Genomic DNA, 17,303 nt, shown 5'->3' on the forward strand with positions numbered 1-17,303 from the left:
GTGCAGCATACCACTGTGAAGCAGCACACCTTTTATGGACTGTGCAGCAAGACCCTACTGGAGTGGTGCAGGCAACAAAGCCTCATTTAAGGAGGCTCAAGGTGTGCTGCACTGTTGTTTTGATAAAATTATGGGCAGGGTTGTACCACTGTTGTGTATCCTACTGAGGGATTTGTAAATGTAAATTTATAAAAATGACTCCTGTTTGGAAGAGATAGCCTTTGTCTCCCAGCAACCATGTCTGTATGACCACAGGGATGTGGATTGAAGTAGGAACCTGTGAGTTCTTGATTACGTTGAGAGATTGAGTCATGACAGCTCCCTGGATAACTAACACAGACCTCCAAAATTTGGCATTGATGATCAAGTATATATTGAACAATGTTGGAGTGGGTGCCTTTTCTGTTGACAAACTCTCCAGGTGGATGATGGAGTACTCTCAGAGTGATGTGGACGCAGTCCATTGTGGTGAGGGTAAGCCAACAATGTTAGAGAATCCCATTCCTTGGAATTCCTTCATCACAGAGAAACACTCAAAGAGCTGTGCTCTGGAGAACATGCCATTACTTATATTCCAGACAGATTTATGGGTTGGAAGCTGCTACACAGGTTCCCAGTGGCTCCCTAGACCATGGACTCCATCTCAGATCCATGAGTAGATAATCCATATAGAAGGTTGGAAATAGAACAGTATATCAGTAATGGTACTCCAGAGCCCTCCCATTAAACACTATGAAGCAATAATCCAAGATGGAGGAGGGGGAAAATTTCTGGATGTAACAGCTGCTTCTTTTTTGAGATATTTTCGGTGTTGGAGGTGATTTCCTCGAATTCCAGGAACAGTAATTACTGCTTATATGCTGTTGCATTGTTTTGGAACTTTGGAGAAAAAAAAAGTCAAAACAATAGCAGTTTTAAAAAGGGAGAGGTACAGATAAAGGAAGCAGATGATGAGGTCAGTGCAGGAGAGAGAGAGAGAGAAAGAAACTGACACCACAGTGAACCTGTACAGTTACTGCCTTTGCTGTTTGAATTCATGTATCGCTGAACATCGGAGTGCATCTGGGAAAATTAACAAACAGTGAAATTCACAACTGATCTTGGAGGAATTATTTGTGCGAAGTCACAGCACAGAAACAGATAAGTGAATAGTTTTAAGTGTGTTCTACAGAAAGTCTTCAGTAGTGAGTAGAGTGGGTTCTTTCTTGATTATATGTTTTTTGAGATATGTCTCTTGAGTAAACTTAAAATATAAGCCATAACTCATAATTTAACCTGGAGCAATGTTTTGTAGAGTAATAAGACAATGTTATTTTCTGGGTCTGTAGATTGTGAGGGAGCAAAAATGGCCTTTAGTAGAGTGATATGCACTTCTGGTCAGATGTGGGAGTTTAAGGAGAGATTACGGGTTACTGTGGATTATATCTGCAATAAATGCTGTTGGTTGCAAGTCCTATCAGATTGAATAGATCAGTTGAGAGAAAGTTCGAGGAAATGAGGAATTTGCAACAGCAACGATATGTGATGGATGGCAGCTATAGGAAGGGGGAAAAGTCACAGATACAGTCACATAGATGGATTAACACCAGGAAAGGTAAGAGAGGTAGGCAGTAAGTACAGGAGTCTTCTGGGCTATCCCCATTTCAAACAAGTATGCTGTTTTGGAAAATGTAGGGGGTGATCGATTCACAGGGAATGTAGCATGAACAGGTGATAAGGACAAGCCAGGGAACTATAGGCCAGTGAGTCTGACATCGGTGGTGGGCAAGTTGTTGGAAGGAATCTTGAGGGACAGGATGTACATATATTTGGAAAGGCAAAGACGGATTAGGGATCGTCAGCATGGCTTTGTGCATGGGAACTTGATTGAGTTTTTGAAGAAGTAACAAAGAGGATTGATGAGGGCAGAGTGGTAGATGTGATCTATATGGACTTCAGTAAGGTGTTCAACAAGGTTCCTCATGGGAGACTGGACAAGGTTCCCCATGGGAGACTGGTTAGCAAGGTTAGATCTCATGGAATACAGGGAAAACAAGCTATTTGGATACAGAACTAGCTCAAAGATAGAACACAGGGGGTGGTGGTACAGGGTTGTTTTTCAGACTGGAGGCTTGTGACCAGTGGAGTTCCACAAGGATCGGTGCTGGGTCCACTACTTTTCATCATTTACATAAATGATTTGGATGTGAGCATAAGAGGTACAATTAGTAAGTTTGCAGATGACACCAAAATTGGAGGTGTAGTGGATAGCAGAGGGTTACCTCAGATTATAACAGGATCTTGACCAGATGGGCCAATGGGCTGAGAAGTGGCAGATGGAGTTTAATTCAGATAAATGCAAGGTGCTGCATTTTGGGAAAGCAAGTCTTAGCAGGACTTATACACTTAATGATAAGGTCGTAGGGAGTGTTGCTGAACAAAGAGACCTTGGAATGCAGGTTCATAGCTCCTTGAAAGTGGAGTCACAGGTAGATAGGATAGTGAAGAAGGTGCTTGGAATGCTTTCTTTATCAGTCAGTGTATTGAGTACAGGAGTTGGGAGGTCATGTTGCGGCTGTACAGGACATTGTTTAGGCCACTGTTGGAGTATTGCATGCAGTTCTGGTCTCCTTCCTATCGGAAAGATGTTGTGAAACTTGAAAGGGTTCAGAAAATATTTACAAGGATGTTGCCCGGGTTGGAGGATTTGAGCTATATCGAGAGGTTGAATAGGCTGGAGCTGTTTTCCTTGGAGTGTTGGAGGCTGAGGGGTGACCTTATAACTGTTTACAAAATTATGAGGGGCATGGATAGGAGAAATAGACAAAGTCTTTTCCCTGGGGTGGGGAGTCCAGAACTAGAGGGCATAGGTTTTGGGTGAGAGGGGAAAGATATAAAAGAGACCAACTTTTTCATGCAGCGGATGGTACGTGTATGGAATGAGCTGCCAGAGGAAGTGGTAGAGGCTGGTTCAATTGCAACTTTTAAGAGGCATTTGGATGGTTACATGAATAGGAAGGGTTTGGAGGGATATGGGCCGGGTGCTGGCAGGTGGGACTAGATTGGGTTGGGATATCTGGTCGACATGGACGAGTTGGACCGAAAAGTCTGTTTCTGTGCTTTGCTTCTCTATGACTCTATGACTTTGACAGTGTGCTTTAACTTCTTTGCAAGGAAAGGAGGCCAATGGCAGGTTTCAATAAGGAGTTCTGAGCTACGTAACCTTATGTAGGCATGTGCTGCAAGACTGAACCACTAATGTTATATTGGAGATGCCTGTGAAAAAATCCTGAGCTCCAAAGTGAGGTCCTGAAGGGCACAAGTAGTGTGTGAGTTGGTATCAAAGCAGTCATGATAATGTGGCGAGGCTGTTGGTTTGGAGATACCGATTTCCCTGGTCAAAGGTTGGGAAATGGTGGAGTGCTGCAGGGAAACAGTGAAAACTGTGGAGTTGGATGAAAGCCCAGTGATGAATGGGATGAGCTGCTGCTGCTACTTAAATGTTCTGACTTTCATGTAAGGACTTTGCACCAGCTAGTTTGTGAGAGGAGGAGGGGATTATTGTGAGCTGCTTATAACTGAGGCATGATTAGCTCACAATGAGATGCAAGTGCATGGACATAAGGTATCGTCACTCAGTCGCAAGATTCAAAACTCGCTATTTAAACTGCAAGAGGAAAAATCGCAAGCTCTTTTCCCTTAATGCCAAGAATCTGGCTATTTATTCAATCTTGCTGTATTTTTTCAATTGTCTTACATCTGCCTATGCTACTCAGGCTAATAGAAAATTCCTTTCATAACAATGTCTCCCTCATCTGGAAGGAAGCAGGCAAGTCAAGGTCTCTTAAAGGCCATACTTGTGACCAACTTTAAGAAAGATGTCGAGACTGAACTATAAAGGAGTATCCTGCTGCTTGTCACAGGAGAAGTCATTGCATGATTTTATCCATGTCTGTTTCCTGAAGTTAGAATGCAAATTTAACCCATTGAGATGGACATGATCTTCACAGCGAGTAAGTCCAAGAAAATTACAGAGAGCACCTGGAACCTTTATGCCCGGCAGCTATCCACCTCACATTGGCCTTTGGCTCTGTTAAAACGGGGAGGTTGTGGAGTGTCCTTCTGAAATCTGGCTGCCCTCTGAAATTTATCACCATTCTGCTCTTGCTGCATGATGGTATACAAGCTGTGATCTTCACCAATGGATCCTACCATTGACCCTATATCAATGCAAACTGGCATCACCAAAGCTCTGTCATCACACAAAATTATCCAACTTCCTTGCCACAACACTGAACCTCATCTCCATAACTTCCCCTCTGTAGTGGAGCAACTGTACTGGACAAGCAGTGTGTCATCTATCACCTCTGGTCTAGAACCAGGAGCAGCCCAACCTCTGTCATCAGGCCTGCAATACACAGATAATGTTTGTGGATGCATTATCTCAGATGCTGAGTTCCAACCCCATTCATGGAGGTGAATTAAAGAATTAGCCTTAGGCTAAACATCTGGAACACCAAGATCCTATGCCAGCTTGCTCCTGCTATTCAAAACAACCTCTCCCTCCTCAAACCTCTGACAATCAAGATCAATGACAAGTCATTGCCAGTGTGGAAGTTATTTCATACCTTGGCCACATCCTTTGAGCAATGGCAGCCATTGCTACTGAAACTCAATCTTACCTCCAATGTGCTCATCCAGCCTTTGGCTACCTGTGGAGAAGAATGTTTGATAAGAAAGGCATCAAAACCAGCACTCAGATGATGAGTCTGCAGAATCACTGTGTTACCTGCACTTCTATATGCAACAGAGACATGGACCTTGTTATGACCTGCCCCCAAGCAAGGACCCTCCCTTTGTTCTAATATTATCATCTTTGTATTCAAATACTTCCATTAGCCCTTCCTATCCCTGCAACCTCCTCCAGCTCTACAACCCTTTGAGATCATTGTATTTCTCAAATTCCCGTCTTTTCAGCATCCACAGATTTAATTGTTTCATGTTTGGAGGCCGTATTTTTAGCTGCCTCAACTCCAAATTCTGAATTTCCTTCGTAAACTCTCTGTACAACTCTCTATTTCTACTTATATGACTCTTGAAAAACCTTTTTCTTTGATCAAGTCTTAATCACCCATTTGGTCATCTCCTTATATAGTTCAGTGTCCAATTTTGTTGGTTAATTTTCCTGTGAAGCACTTTGGAATGCTTTGATATGTTAAAACTGCTGTATAAATACAAGTTGTTGTTGACTAATACCAACAACATTGTATTTAAGTTGTACACAAAAATTATTAGAGACACAAATTTGGTCATGATATACCGTGGAGATATCAAGGCACTGGAAAACTTCCAAAGGAGGTCAATCAAAATGGTATCCAAATTTTAGCTGTCCAGGATTTAGTGTCTTTTTTTCATTAGAGAAGTGCAAAGCCACCAGAAGTTGTGATAGGAATACTTGGAGGTAAAAACAATGACTGCAGATGCTGGAAACCTTCTTCTGGATCAGTGGTGCTGGAAGAGCACAGCAATTCAGGCAGCATCCGAGGACAGGCAAAATTGACGTTTCGGGCAAAAACCCTTCATCAGGAATGAGTCTGTTCTCTTCATGACTTTAGTTGGCTAAGTCGGAGAATAGGGCATTTGTACAAAAGGCATTAAAGAATTAGGTATTAAGGAGAATTTATTTTGTCAAGGGTAATTGACTATTGAACATGTGTGCACTTAGCGTGGATTTCCTGTGGATAAGTTGCTAGCTTGGCATATTTGTGGGCAGCTTGTGGAAATTGGTCCTAAGTTTCTCTTCTGTTCACCTCTTGCAAGAGACTGCATGACTGCTTGTATGTACGTCAGGGTGGTCAATGAGGATTGTGATGGTGTACAATGTGGTTCTGCATTTTGTTGTGGTGGATTGATCAGATCAGTTCCTCTTTTTTTCAATCTTTCTTTCAAGCATCAATGGAAGTGGCCTGTGATTTTTAGGTTCCAACATCCCCATATTTAATATTGGAATCACATCTACCAACTTGGGCGGCACGGTGGCACAGTGGTTAGCACTGCTGCCTCACAGCGCCAGAGACCCGGGTTCAATTCCTGCCTCAGGCGACTGACTGTGTGGAGTTTGCACATTCTCCCTGTGTCTGCGTGGGTTTCCTCCAGGTGCTCCGGTTTCCTCCCACAGTCCAAAGATGTGCAGGCCAGGTGAATTGGCCATGCTAAATTGCCCATAGTGTTAGGTAAGGGGTAAATGTAGGGGTATGTGTGGGTTGCGCTTCGGCGGGTCGGTGTGGACTTGTTGGGCCGAAGGGCCTGTTTCCACACTGTAATGTAATGTAATGTAACTTTGAGTGCATAGGAACAATGTCAGGCTTCAAGGACTTCAAAGCCCTTCATGGTGTGAAATAAATGAGCTATTATTTGTGCAAAGCTGTTCATTTTCATGCATCTCTTTGGGATGAATGATATTATCTTGTGCAGCTTGATCAAACTTAATGTACTTACAACCATTTCCACAATTAGCAACATTGGAATCAATCATAAAAGCATGCTAGCCTGGCACTCAACATCACTTTCATCAACAAGAACAGACGCAAAAGGGATGAAATCAGTTTGTGCCTGTGATGCTAAATGGGCTCATAACGGATAGAAATACCTGCATTCTTTTGTGGACTCTGGTTCTGTACTGTAACTTTAATATAGGTTCCTGTTGTGCAGTGGTAGTGTCCTACCTCTGAGCCAGGTGACCTGCATTCATGGTCCACTTGCTCCAGAGGTGTGTTGTAACATCTCTGAACAGATTGATTAAAAATACCTTAAATGGGCTCATCATAGATTGACTGCTCCTTTTACAGCAGTACCAGAATGTTTTTTTTCCAGGACAGTTTGCATTCTGTCCTGTACAGTCTTGAACCTGGTGAGCTACTTCTGGATGCTTGTGTGAAATAGGCAGCAACATTTAAATGAGGCTGTCAAAATGAAACAAGCCTCCCTATGTGCTACTCAGTTGACTATACGTGTGTTACATTTGTTGATCGTTAGCTCATTTAAATTTCTTGCTGTAAAGGAAACCTGTTCTCCAGTAACACAACAACTGTATTACATGCATTGTCACTTGTTTTGCTCTCACTAATTTAGTTCATTTAATTGGCAAGTGCCATTGAACCACTGCAAATACTCACAATGTCTGATCACCTCCACTTTTATGTCATGAAAAGCGATCTCAATCTTTTGATGCAAATCTGGACAGAACAAAAAAAGCCCTGTTCTTTGTAACAGGAGTCTTAACAGGGCCTGGTAGATACTAGACTCCATTGACTTGTTTCACAATATAATGTCCTTGGTCTTGCATGTTAGGACTTGTGTATTTGGTTAGTCATTGAAATATAAGCTGTTTGTTTATGCAATTGAACAAATGATGAATGTGATCTTTGGATCAGGCCAATTAATAGATTAACATTCTCTGAATCACTTAGCCTATACTGACATTACTAAATGGTGCAGTGTTGTCAGTGTCAAGTTATATTTTAACAGGCAGATCTCGCATGGGATTGCTCATGGTGAGTTAGAAGTTAAATAATTTCATTGCTGTGGTGAAAGATGACCACACTTGAGTCTGTGTGGACTAAGAATTGGATATTTTAGTTAAGCTCAGTTAGCCAAAGAACTTCTCAATAATAGAGTTTTAGTTCATGTTATAATATCCAACTTCATTCAGGCCTCTGAAATCTCAACATTCAGTATTGGGTCTGGTTTCTGTAATAGCTCAACTGGTCTCTATTTTCTGTTTCCTTATTTCCTTGTTCTACGTAGAGTGAATAATATTCTGACACAGCCTGTTATTGTTGCAACTTCTGAACTAACAATTCCAAAGCCCATCCTTTGTCAAGTATCTCATTACGCCAGGAAGAAATTAAGTATGACTACAGCACTTATTTCAAGATTAGCATGCATTTTAATTTTAACCCAATTAATATTCACCTTGTTGTCCCTAGTTCATGACACAGTATATGTATTAATGTGAGAGTGACATCGATAACACTGATTTACAACAGCCAAGTAAAATTCAGCTATTCTTATATGATATTCCAGCATTTATCACTGCTCTGTGAATTGTATTCCACAACTGTGATAAATGTAAAAAGCCAAATTGAGGCCTGGAGAACACACAATAAAAATTACAGATGCAAGTTAACTAACTGGGACATAGGAGGATAAGTAGGGGTATGATCTTAGAGTTGAGTCTCCTGTCATAAAATCCAATTGGTCCTTGAAGCATACACACTGTTCTCCAATTAGATCATTGGAATAGAAGCAGAAATTTTAACAAGAGTGGGCCTTCAGTTCCCACCTGAACTCAAACAGAAGAGGACCTGTGTTCAAAAAATGATGTGGATATGTTTGTAACCTTTCCTACTGTGACCAGCTGGACCAGAAGTGCTCCTTTGGGCTCGACGATGAAGTAAAAGTAATCCTTTCCTGTGAATCATTTCCTGTGAATAACTTCTCCCAAACCACACTTGGCTGTATTTCTTTCTCTCTCTGAGTGTGGTGAACCTATGGAATTCTTTACTACAGAGGACTGTCGAGAATGTGTTCTTATGTATATTCAAGGTTGAGATGTACAGATTTCTAATCCACTCCCACCCAAATTTTATAAATTTTGGGACTTCAATGCAAATTAGTTTGTTAAATACCTTTTTACAGTGGGTCCCCAATTTATAAACATATGACTTATAATGCTCGTACTTCTGAATTAAAAGGATGTATTAATATTCATTTTAAAGATCCAACGTACATTTCCTGTACTTATGAATATATTTTATATTGTCCTGCATTGTGTTCAGACTTGCATACAAATCAACATGCAAATGGACTTAAGAACAGAATCCGTTTGCAACTCTGGGACTGCCTGTACAGTCTTCTGAAATGTTTTTGCTCCACACCAATCACGCTTGAGTTAAAATTTAATTTGAAGAAGTGCTGTAAGGTAACAATAATAACATAGTTGAAACTTTATTGCTGGAACAGCACAGCAGGTCAGGCAGCATCCAGGGAACAGGAGATTCGACGTTTCGGGCACAGGCCCTTCTTCAGGAATCAGGCCCTTTCCTGAAGAAGGGCCTGTGCCCGAAACGTCGAATCTCCTGTTCCCTGGATGCTGCCTGACCTGCTGTGCTGTTCCAGCAATAAAGTTTCAACTTTGATCTCCAGCATCTGCAGACCTCACTTTCTCCTCGAACAATAATAACATATCATTGGTAACCTGGGTGTCGTGATTATTGTAAGTGCAGCGATGAGAAAACCTTTGGATTTTGTGCTCATGTAATACAATCATTATCAGTTTATTGTTTGGGCTAGTGCTAAATAATATAATTCCTTACTAAGTTCTCCAGAAAACGTAATTCCTACTTTTTAAGGTGCCTATCGTATCAAGTGCTACTTGATTTCTAATGAAATGACTATATTTTTTGTCCCAAAAAACATTTTGTTCAGCAATAAATGTAACATTAACCTGAAACAATGTCATTTACTTTTGCTGAGATAACAGCTGGAACGTTGTGAGAGTTACATTATATAGTGCATATATTTTAATGTACCAGGATATCCAACAAATATTGTAACACTGTAACTTTTCTATGCATGTTCTTAATATTTTCAGGCTCACGTCTATTCTTTGGGGGCTACGCTAGCTGCTGCAGCTGAGTTTGTGATAGAGCCAGAGTTAGAACCAAACCTCAGCCAAGATTTAAGAAGCCTTCTCGATCAAATGCAGCAGGAAAAGCCTGAAGACAGACCAGACATCGAGGTATGATTTTGAGATTCTTGGTGGAATTTATGTATGGCTTTATTTTTCCTCCATACATGTAGAGCCCTGAGTATAAAATCATTCTGTATAACTTTGTATAACCTCTTCATAATGCAAATTTTGGATTACGTACATATAGGTCAACTGGGTATCTGAAAAAGCTGGAAATTTGTGGGCCACGCGTGGGAGGTCCTAAAGTGGGAATAGTCTGGGAATGGGATCTTTAACTTTAAAGAACTAAGGCAAGTTTGGGTTAGTCTGAAAACTATGTTTCTTGTCTTTAAACCTGACTCTAACCATCCACTTCCAGCTCTATCTAAGCCTGTAAAGTGAGTGAGCAATCAATCTGATGCAGATTTAATAATGAAAAAGGCTTATGGTCATTCAGTTCACTTTGTTTTTTAGCTGTGGCCTTCTGGTGTCTCCAGCAGTTTCATTAAGGCAAGAAACTTGGTGGATTCAGGAGGCAAGTGTCTTAATGCCAAACTCCTGGACCTAAGTATCTGGCTATCTGAGAAATCTTTAAGTATCCCTCAGGATGAGCAGTCAAACCAATCAACCACCGTCCCTAATCCCCCATCCTCTCCTTCCCACTACCTCATCCAAAATCTGAAAAATTCACTCCCTCCACTATTAGTACATTGAAGAGCCAGTGCACACCATCTACAATAGCTTACCTCGGCTCCTTTGACAGCACCTTCCAAATCCATAACCCATGTCGATAGATCAGGACAGATGAACAGTAACACTACAACCTGACAATCCCCCAAGTCACTCACCATCCTGACTTGAAACTATATCATTGTTCTTTGATGTTGCGAGGTACAAATCTTGCAACTTGCTTCTTAACAGTATGAGGGGTGTACCTGCACCACACGAACTACAGCAATTCAAGAAAGTGGCTCACCACTGATTTTATTGCCCATCCGTAGTTGCCCTTGAGAAGATGATTAGTTGCTTTCTTGAACCATTGTGGTCCATGTGCTGTAGGTAAACTCACAATACTGTTCAGGAGAGAATTCCATGATTTTGACCAAGTGACACTGAAGGAATATTTCTAAGTCAGGATGGTGAATGATGTGATGATATTATGGACTTAAGAGGTGTATTCTGTCCTGTTTTTTTTATGAAGAAAGACTGTGACAGAGGCACCGAGCAGACTGCTTGAGCCACTAAACAGCTTGTGGAGTCTTGCAGTTTCTTTTTTAAAGTTGGAACAATAGAAGCAGCTTGAATGGGTGGGGTCAAGCTCTCACAGAATCAGGATTTTTTTTTAGTTTTAGCCTTCAGTAGTGATTGCTGGTGCCTTGAACCTGAATGTGGTAGCTCTTATTACTCTCTCTGTTACAGCTGAAAGCTGGGGTTCTCATCCTACTGCTGGAATTGAATGTGAGACAATACATTTGACTGAATTACATGTTCCCAAGGGTGTGTTAATGGGGTGTTACGTTATTGGAACAGTTAATTTGTAATAGTTAATATATATTATTTTCTTAAGCATTTCAATAGAGTTGCAGTTGAGCCAATTATTTTATTTCTATTTCGTCTGTGTTTTATTAAAGTATATGAACAAAGTGTGTTTTGTTTCAAGCCTGGTAGTTTGACCAATCAAATTGCAACAGGAAAGCAATGCCTTACACTTACCTATAAAATAAGAAAAGAGTAGGGTCGAGACTATCTTCATATTTTTTGAGGGGGTTGGGTCTGGTCCATAACAGTGGGGAAATTTCAGGAGGTGGTGTTCCCATCTATCTGCTGCATTTCCAAATGGAAGTAGCTATGGGTTTGCAAGCTGCTCTCAGAGGAGGCTTGGTGAGTTATTGCAGTGTATTTTAAGCAGCAGTAATGGAGGGAATGAATGTCAGTGGATTTGGTGACAATCATTTGTGTTGTTGTGTTCTGGATGGTACCAAGCTGTTTGAGTGTTATTGAGATTGTGCTCATCCAGGCGAGTGGGAAGTATTCCATCAGACTTCTGACTTGTGCCTTTGGGGAGTCAGAGGTGAGTTAATTGATGCAGGATTTCTAGTATCTGAACTGTTCTTGCAATCACAATATTAATATGGCTGGCCACTTTAATTGTTTGGTCAATGGTAATCTCCAGGGTATTGTTAGTTGGGGATTCATCATACTAATGTGATTGAACGTCAAGGGATGATGTTTAAATTCTATTTTATAAGAAATAGCCATTAAGTGGCACTAATGTTGCCTGAATGTTAGTTGCCATTTGTCAGCTCAGACTTGGATATTGCCCAGTTCTTGTTGCGTTTCAACATGGACTGCTTCAATATATCAGGAGTTGTGAGGAGATCTGAACTTTGTGCATCATCAGCGAACAACATTTGACCTGATGATGGAGGGAAGGTCATTAATGAAACAATGGATGATGTTTAGGCCGAGAAAACTATCCTGAAGAACTCTTGGATCTGGATCCGAGATGACTGATCTATAACAATCACATCTTCCTATGTGCCAGAAATGACTCTAACCAGTGGAGATTTTTTTCCCCCCAATGCCCTTGATTCCAGTTTGCTTGGACTCCTTGAAACCATATCCTGGCAAAACTTTCATTTGGTTTGATTTGATTTATTGCTGTCAAATATACCAAGACACAGAGAAAAGTGTTGTTTTGTGCGCTCTACAGGCAGATCATACCGTACAAAGTGCATCAGACCGAAGAAGATTGCAGAACATAGTTTTACAGCTGCTGAGAAAGTGCAGAGAGAGAAAGATAAATGTTAACCTTTGAGAGGTCCATTCAAAAGTCTGATTACAGCTGGGAGGAAGCTGTTCTTGAATCTATGTGTAGTTTTCAGGAAACACCTCTGGGACACCCGCACCAACCAACCCAACTGCCCCGTGGCTGAACACTTTAACTCCCCCTCCCACTCCGTCAATGACATGCAGGTCCTTGGCCTCCTCCATCACCAGACCCTGGCCACACGATGCCTGGAGGAAGAGCACCTCATCTTCTGCCTAGGAACCCTCCAACCACACAGGATGAATGTAGATTTCTCCATTTCCCCTACCCCCACCTTATCTCAGTCCCAACCCTCGGATTCAGTATCGCCCTCTTGACCTGAATCGTCTTCCCGACCTCTCCACCCCCACCCCCACCCCCTCTCCGGCCTATCACCCTCACCCTCACCTCCTTCCACCTATCGTATTCCCAGCGCCCATCCCCCAAATTCCCTCCCCCCACCTTTTATCTCAGCCCGCTTAGCACACCAGCCTCATTCCTGAAGAAGGGCTTATGCCCGAAATGTCGATTCTCCTGCTCCTCGGATGCTGCCTGACCTGCTGTGTTTTTCCAGCACCACATTTTTCAACTCTGGTACTCCAGCATCTGCAGTCCTCACTTTCTCCTCCTCTATGTGTAGTTAAACTTTTATATCTTCTGCCTGATGGAAAAGGGTGGAAGAGAGTATAACCGGAGTGGGAGGGGTCTTTGATTGTGTTGATTGATTTCCTGAGGTAGTGGGAAGTATTGATGGAGTCAGAGAGTCAAGGAGTCATAGAGATATACAGCATGGAAACAGACCCTTCGGTCCAACTTGTCCATGCCGAACAGATGCCCCAACCCGATCTAGTCCCACCTGCCAGCACCCGGCCCATATCCCACCAAACCCTTCCTATTCATGTACCCATCCAGATGTCTTTTAAATGTTGCAATTGTACTAGCCTCCACCACTTCCTCTGGCAGCTCATTCCATACATGTACCACCCTCTGTGTGAAAACGTTGCCCCTTAGGTCTCTTTTATATCTTTCCCCTCTCACTCTAAACCTATGCACTCTAGTTATGGACTCCCCCATCCCAAAGGGCCTTGTCTATTTATCCTATCCATGCTCCTCATGATTTTGTAAACCTCTATAAGGTTACTCATCAGCCTCCAAAGCTAACGGGAAAACAGCCTCAGCCTATTCAACCTCTCCCTATAGCTCAAATCCTCCAACCCTGGCAACATCCTTGTAAATCTTTTCTGAAACCTTTCAGGTTTCACAACATTATTCCGATAGAAAGGTAGCAAAATTGCATGTGACGTTCCAAAAATGGCCTCACGAATGTCCTGTATAGCTGCAACATGACCTCCCAAATCCTGTACTCAATACTCTGACCAATAAAGGAAAACATACCAAATGCCTTCTTCACTATCCTGACAACCTGCGACTCTACTTTCAAAGAGCTATGAACCTGCACTCCAAGGTCTCTTTGTTCAGCAACAATCCCTAGAACTTACCATTAAGGGTATAAGTCTTGATAAGATTTGCTTTCCGAAAATGCAGCACCTCACATTTATTGAAATTAGACTCCAACTGCCACTCCACAGCCCATTGGCCCATCTGATCAAGATCCTGTTGTAATCCGAGGTAACTTCTTTGATGTCCACTTTACCTCCAATTTTGGTCTCACCTGCAAACTTCCTAATGATACCTCTTATGCTCACATCCAAATCATTTATATAAATGATGAAAAGTAGTGGACCCAGCACCGATTCTTGTGGAACTCCACTGGTCACAGGCCTTCAGTCTGAAAAACAACCTCCACCACCACACCCAGTCTTCTACCTTTGAGACAGTTCTGTATCCAAATGGCTAATTCTCCCTGTATTTCATACGATCTAACCTTGCTAACCAGTCTCCCATGGGGACCCTTGTCGAACGCCTTACTGAAGTCCATATAGATCACATCTACCACTCTACCCTCATCAATCCTCTTTGTTACTTTTTCAAAAAACTCAATCAACTTTGTGAGACATGATTTCCCATGCACAAAGCCATGTTGACTATCCCTAATCAGTCCTTGCCTTTCCAAATACATGTACATCCTGTCCCTCAGGCTTCCCTCCAACAACTTGCCCACCATGACATCAGGCTCACTGGTCTATAGTTCCCTGGCTTGTCCTTATCACCCTTCTTAAATTGTAGCACCACGTTTGCCAACCTCCAGTCTTCCGGCACCTCACCTGTGACTATCGATGATACAAATATCTCAGTAAGAGGCCCAGCAATCACTTCTCTAGCTTCCCACAGAGTTCAAGAGTACACCTGATCAGATCCTGGGGATTCGTCCACTTTTATGCATTTCAAGGCATCCAGCAGTTCCTCCTCTGTAATATGGATATTTTTCAAGACGTCACTATCTATTTCCTTGCATTCTATATTGTCCATGTTCTTCTCCACAGTAAACACCAATGCAAAATACTCATTTAGTGTCTGCCCCATCTCCTGCAACTCCACACAAAGGTTGCCTTGCTGATCTTTGAGTGGTCCTATTCTCTTCCTAATTACTCTTATGTCCTTAATGTATTTATAAAAACCCTTTGGATGGATTCTCCTTAATTCTATTTACCAAAGCTATCTCATGTCCCCCTTCACTAGCTGTAATGCTATTCCTTATCAAAAACGCCACTCCCCCTCCTTTCTTGCCTCCCTTTCTGTCCTTCCTGTAACATTTGTATCCTGGAACATTAAGCTGCCAGTCCTGTCCATCCCTGAGCCATGTCTCTGTACTTGCTATGATATCCCAATACCTTGTTCCTGACCATGCCCTGAGTTCATCTGCCTTTCCTGTTAGGCCCTTTGCAGTTTAATGCAGTTTAATTTATCAGTCCTACCTTGTTCTCTGCTTTGTCCCAGCCTGCCCGGACTGTTTGACTCACTTATTTTCCCAGCTGTAGCGTCTCAGGTTGATCTCTTTCCCCACTATCTTCCTGGGTCCCACACCCCTCACCTCCACCAGCCCCCCCCCCCAACCACCCCTTACTAGTTTAAATCGTCCAGAACAGCTCTAGCAACTCTCCCTGCCAGTATATTAGTTTCCTTTCAATTCAGGTGCAATCCGTTCTTCTTGTACAGGTCACTTTTACCCCAGAAGAGAATCCAATGATTCAAAAATGTGAATCCTTCTCCCAATACACCAGCTCCCCAGCCATGCATTCATCTGCTCTATCCTCCTATTCCTGTCCTCACTAGCTCATAGCACCAGGACCAATGCAGATATTGCTACTCTCGAGGACCTCCTTTTTAAAATTCCTGCCTAGCTCTCCATATACTCCCTTCAGAATCTCATCCTTTTCCCTTCCTATGTTGTTGGTTCCAATGTGCACAATGACCTCCTGCTGGGCCCTCTCCCCCTTGGGAATACTCTGTACCTTCTCTGAGCCATCCTTGATCCTGGCATCAGGGAGGCAGCACACCATTCTGATTTTTCGCTGACGGCCACAGAAATGTCTGTCTGTCCCTCGGACTAGAGAGTCCCCTATCACAATCAATCTCTTGGAACTTGACGTACTCTTCATTGCATTTGAGCCAATGTCGATACCAGAAACTTGGCTGTTCGTGCTACAATCCCCTGAGAATCCATCACCTGCTACATTTTCCAAACCAGCATACTTATTTGAAATGGGGATAGCCACAGCAGACTCCTGCACAACCTGCCTCCGTCTCTTACCTTTCCTGGAGTTACCCCATCTATGTACCTGTGACTTTTCTCCCTTTCTATAACTGCCATCCATCACACCCACTTGCTCTTGTAAATTCCTCATTGCCTCTAACTGTTGCTCCATCCGATCCATTCCATCTAATAGGATTCGCAACCATTGGCATTTATTGCAGATATAATCCTCAGTGACATATAAACGGCCCCTAAACTCCCACATCTGACAAGAAGAGCATTTCACTCTACTAAAGGCCATTTTTGCTTCTTTCAATCTGCAGACCCAGAAAATAGCACTGTCGTATTCCTCTACAAAACACTGCTCCAGGCTAACTTAATACATATGGGTTATATTTTTAAGTTTAATCAAGAGACATCTCAAATAAAACATATAATCAAGAAAGAACCCACTCTAATCACTACTGCAGACTTACAGCAAGGCCACAGTTAAAACAATTCAACTTATCTGTTTCTGTGCTGTGACCTCTCCCAAACAGTTTCCTCCAAGATTAGTTGTGAATTTCACTGTTTGTTAAATTTCCTGGACACACTCTGATGTCCAGTGATACATGAATTAACAGCAAAGGCAGTAACTGTGCGGGTTCACTGCTGTGTCAGTTAGCAGTGTGGGTGTCTTTCTCTCTCTCTCTCTCCTGCACTGACCATGTGCTGCCTTTGTCTGTCCCTCTCCCTTTTAAAAGCACTGTTGTTTGACTTTTTTTTCTCCAAAGTTCCAAAACAGTGCAACAGTATATAAAATAGTAATTGCTGCTCCTAGAATCACGTCCAACATCTAAAATGCCTCAAAAAAGGAGCAGCCTGTTACAGCCAGAAATTTTTCCTGTCCTCCATCTTGGCCAGTGGACTCTCTGTAATTTCTTGCAGCCTTGGGATGAGCAGTTGCCAACCATCCTGTGATGATTCCATTTAGGATGCTTGCTATGATGCATCTATAACCATTGGTAAGGATTTGAAATGATGTCAGGGGGCAGTCTCCCACATCTGCCATCCAGAATTCAGCTCTTTTGCCCATATCTGAGCCAAAACTGTCACGAGGTTGGGAGTAGAGTGACTGAGGTGGAATC

General features: G+C 42.3%; 1 protein-coding gene across 8 annotated transcripts in view; it reads left to right on the top strand.

Moving 5' to 3' along the window:
* kndc1 (kinase non-catalytic C-lobe domain containing 1) overlaps positions 1-17,303 on the top strand; it is a 354,394-nt gene that overhangs the window by 77,532 nt on the left and 259,559 nt on the right. For all 8 annotated transcript variants that reach the window (XR_006314907.2, XR_015760947.1, XR_006314906.2 and 5 more), the window contains one exon: positions 9,635-9,781. Coding sequence is in view for 4 of the 8 variants with exons in the window: in XM_043712540.2 (XP_043568475.2) it covers positions 9,635-9,781 (147 nt within the window). In the remaining 4 variants the exon portion in view is untranslated. The remainder of the gene's footprint in view (positions 1-9,634; positions 9,782-17,303) is intronic.

Source organism: Chiloscyllium plagiosum, unplaced genomic scaffold (genome assembly GCF_037043375.1).
Source record: "Chiloscyllium plagiosum isolate Xiang-an unplaced genomic scaffold, Cpla_swu_hap1 HiC_scaffold_22, whole genome shotgun sequence".
In the NCBI taxonomy this organism is placed as follows: Eukaryota; Metazoa; Chordata; class Chondrichthyes; order Orectolobiformes; family Hemiscylliidae; genus Chiloscyllium; species Chiloscyllium plagiosum.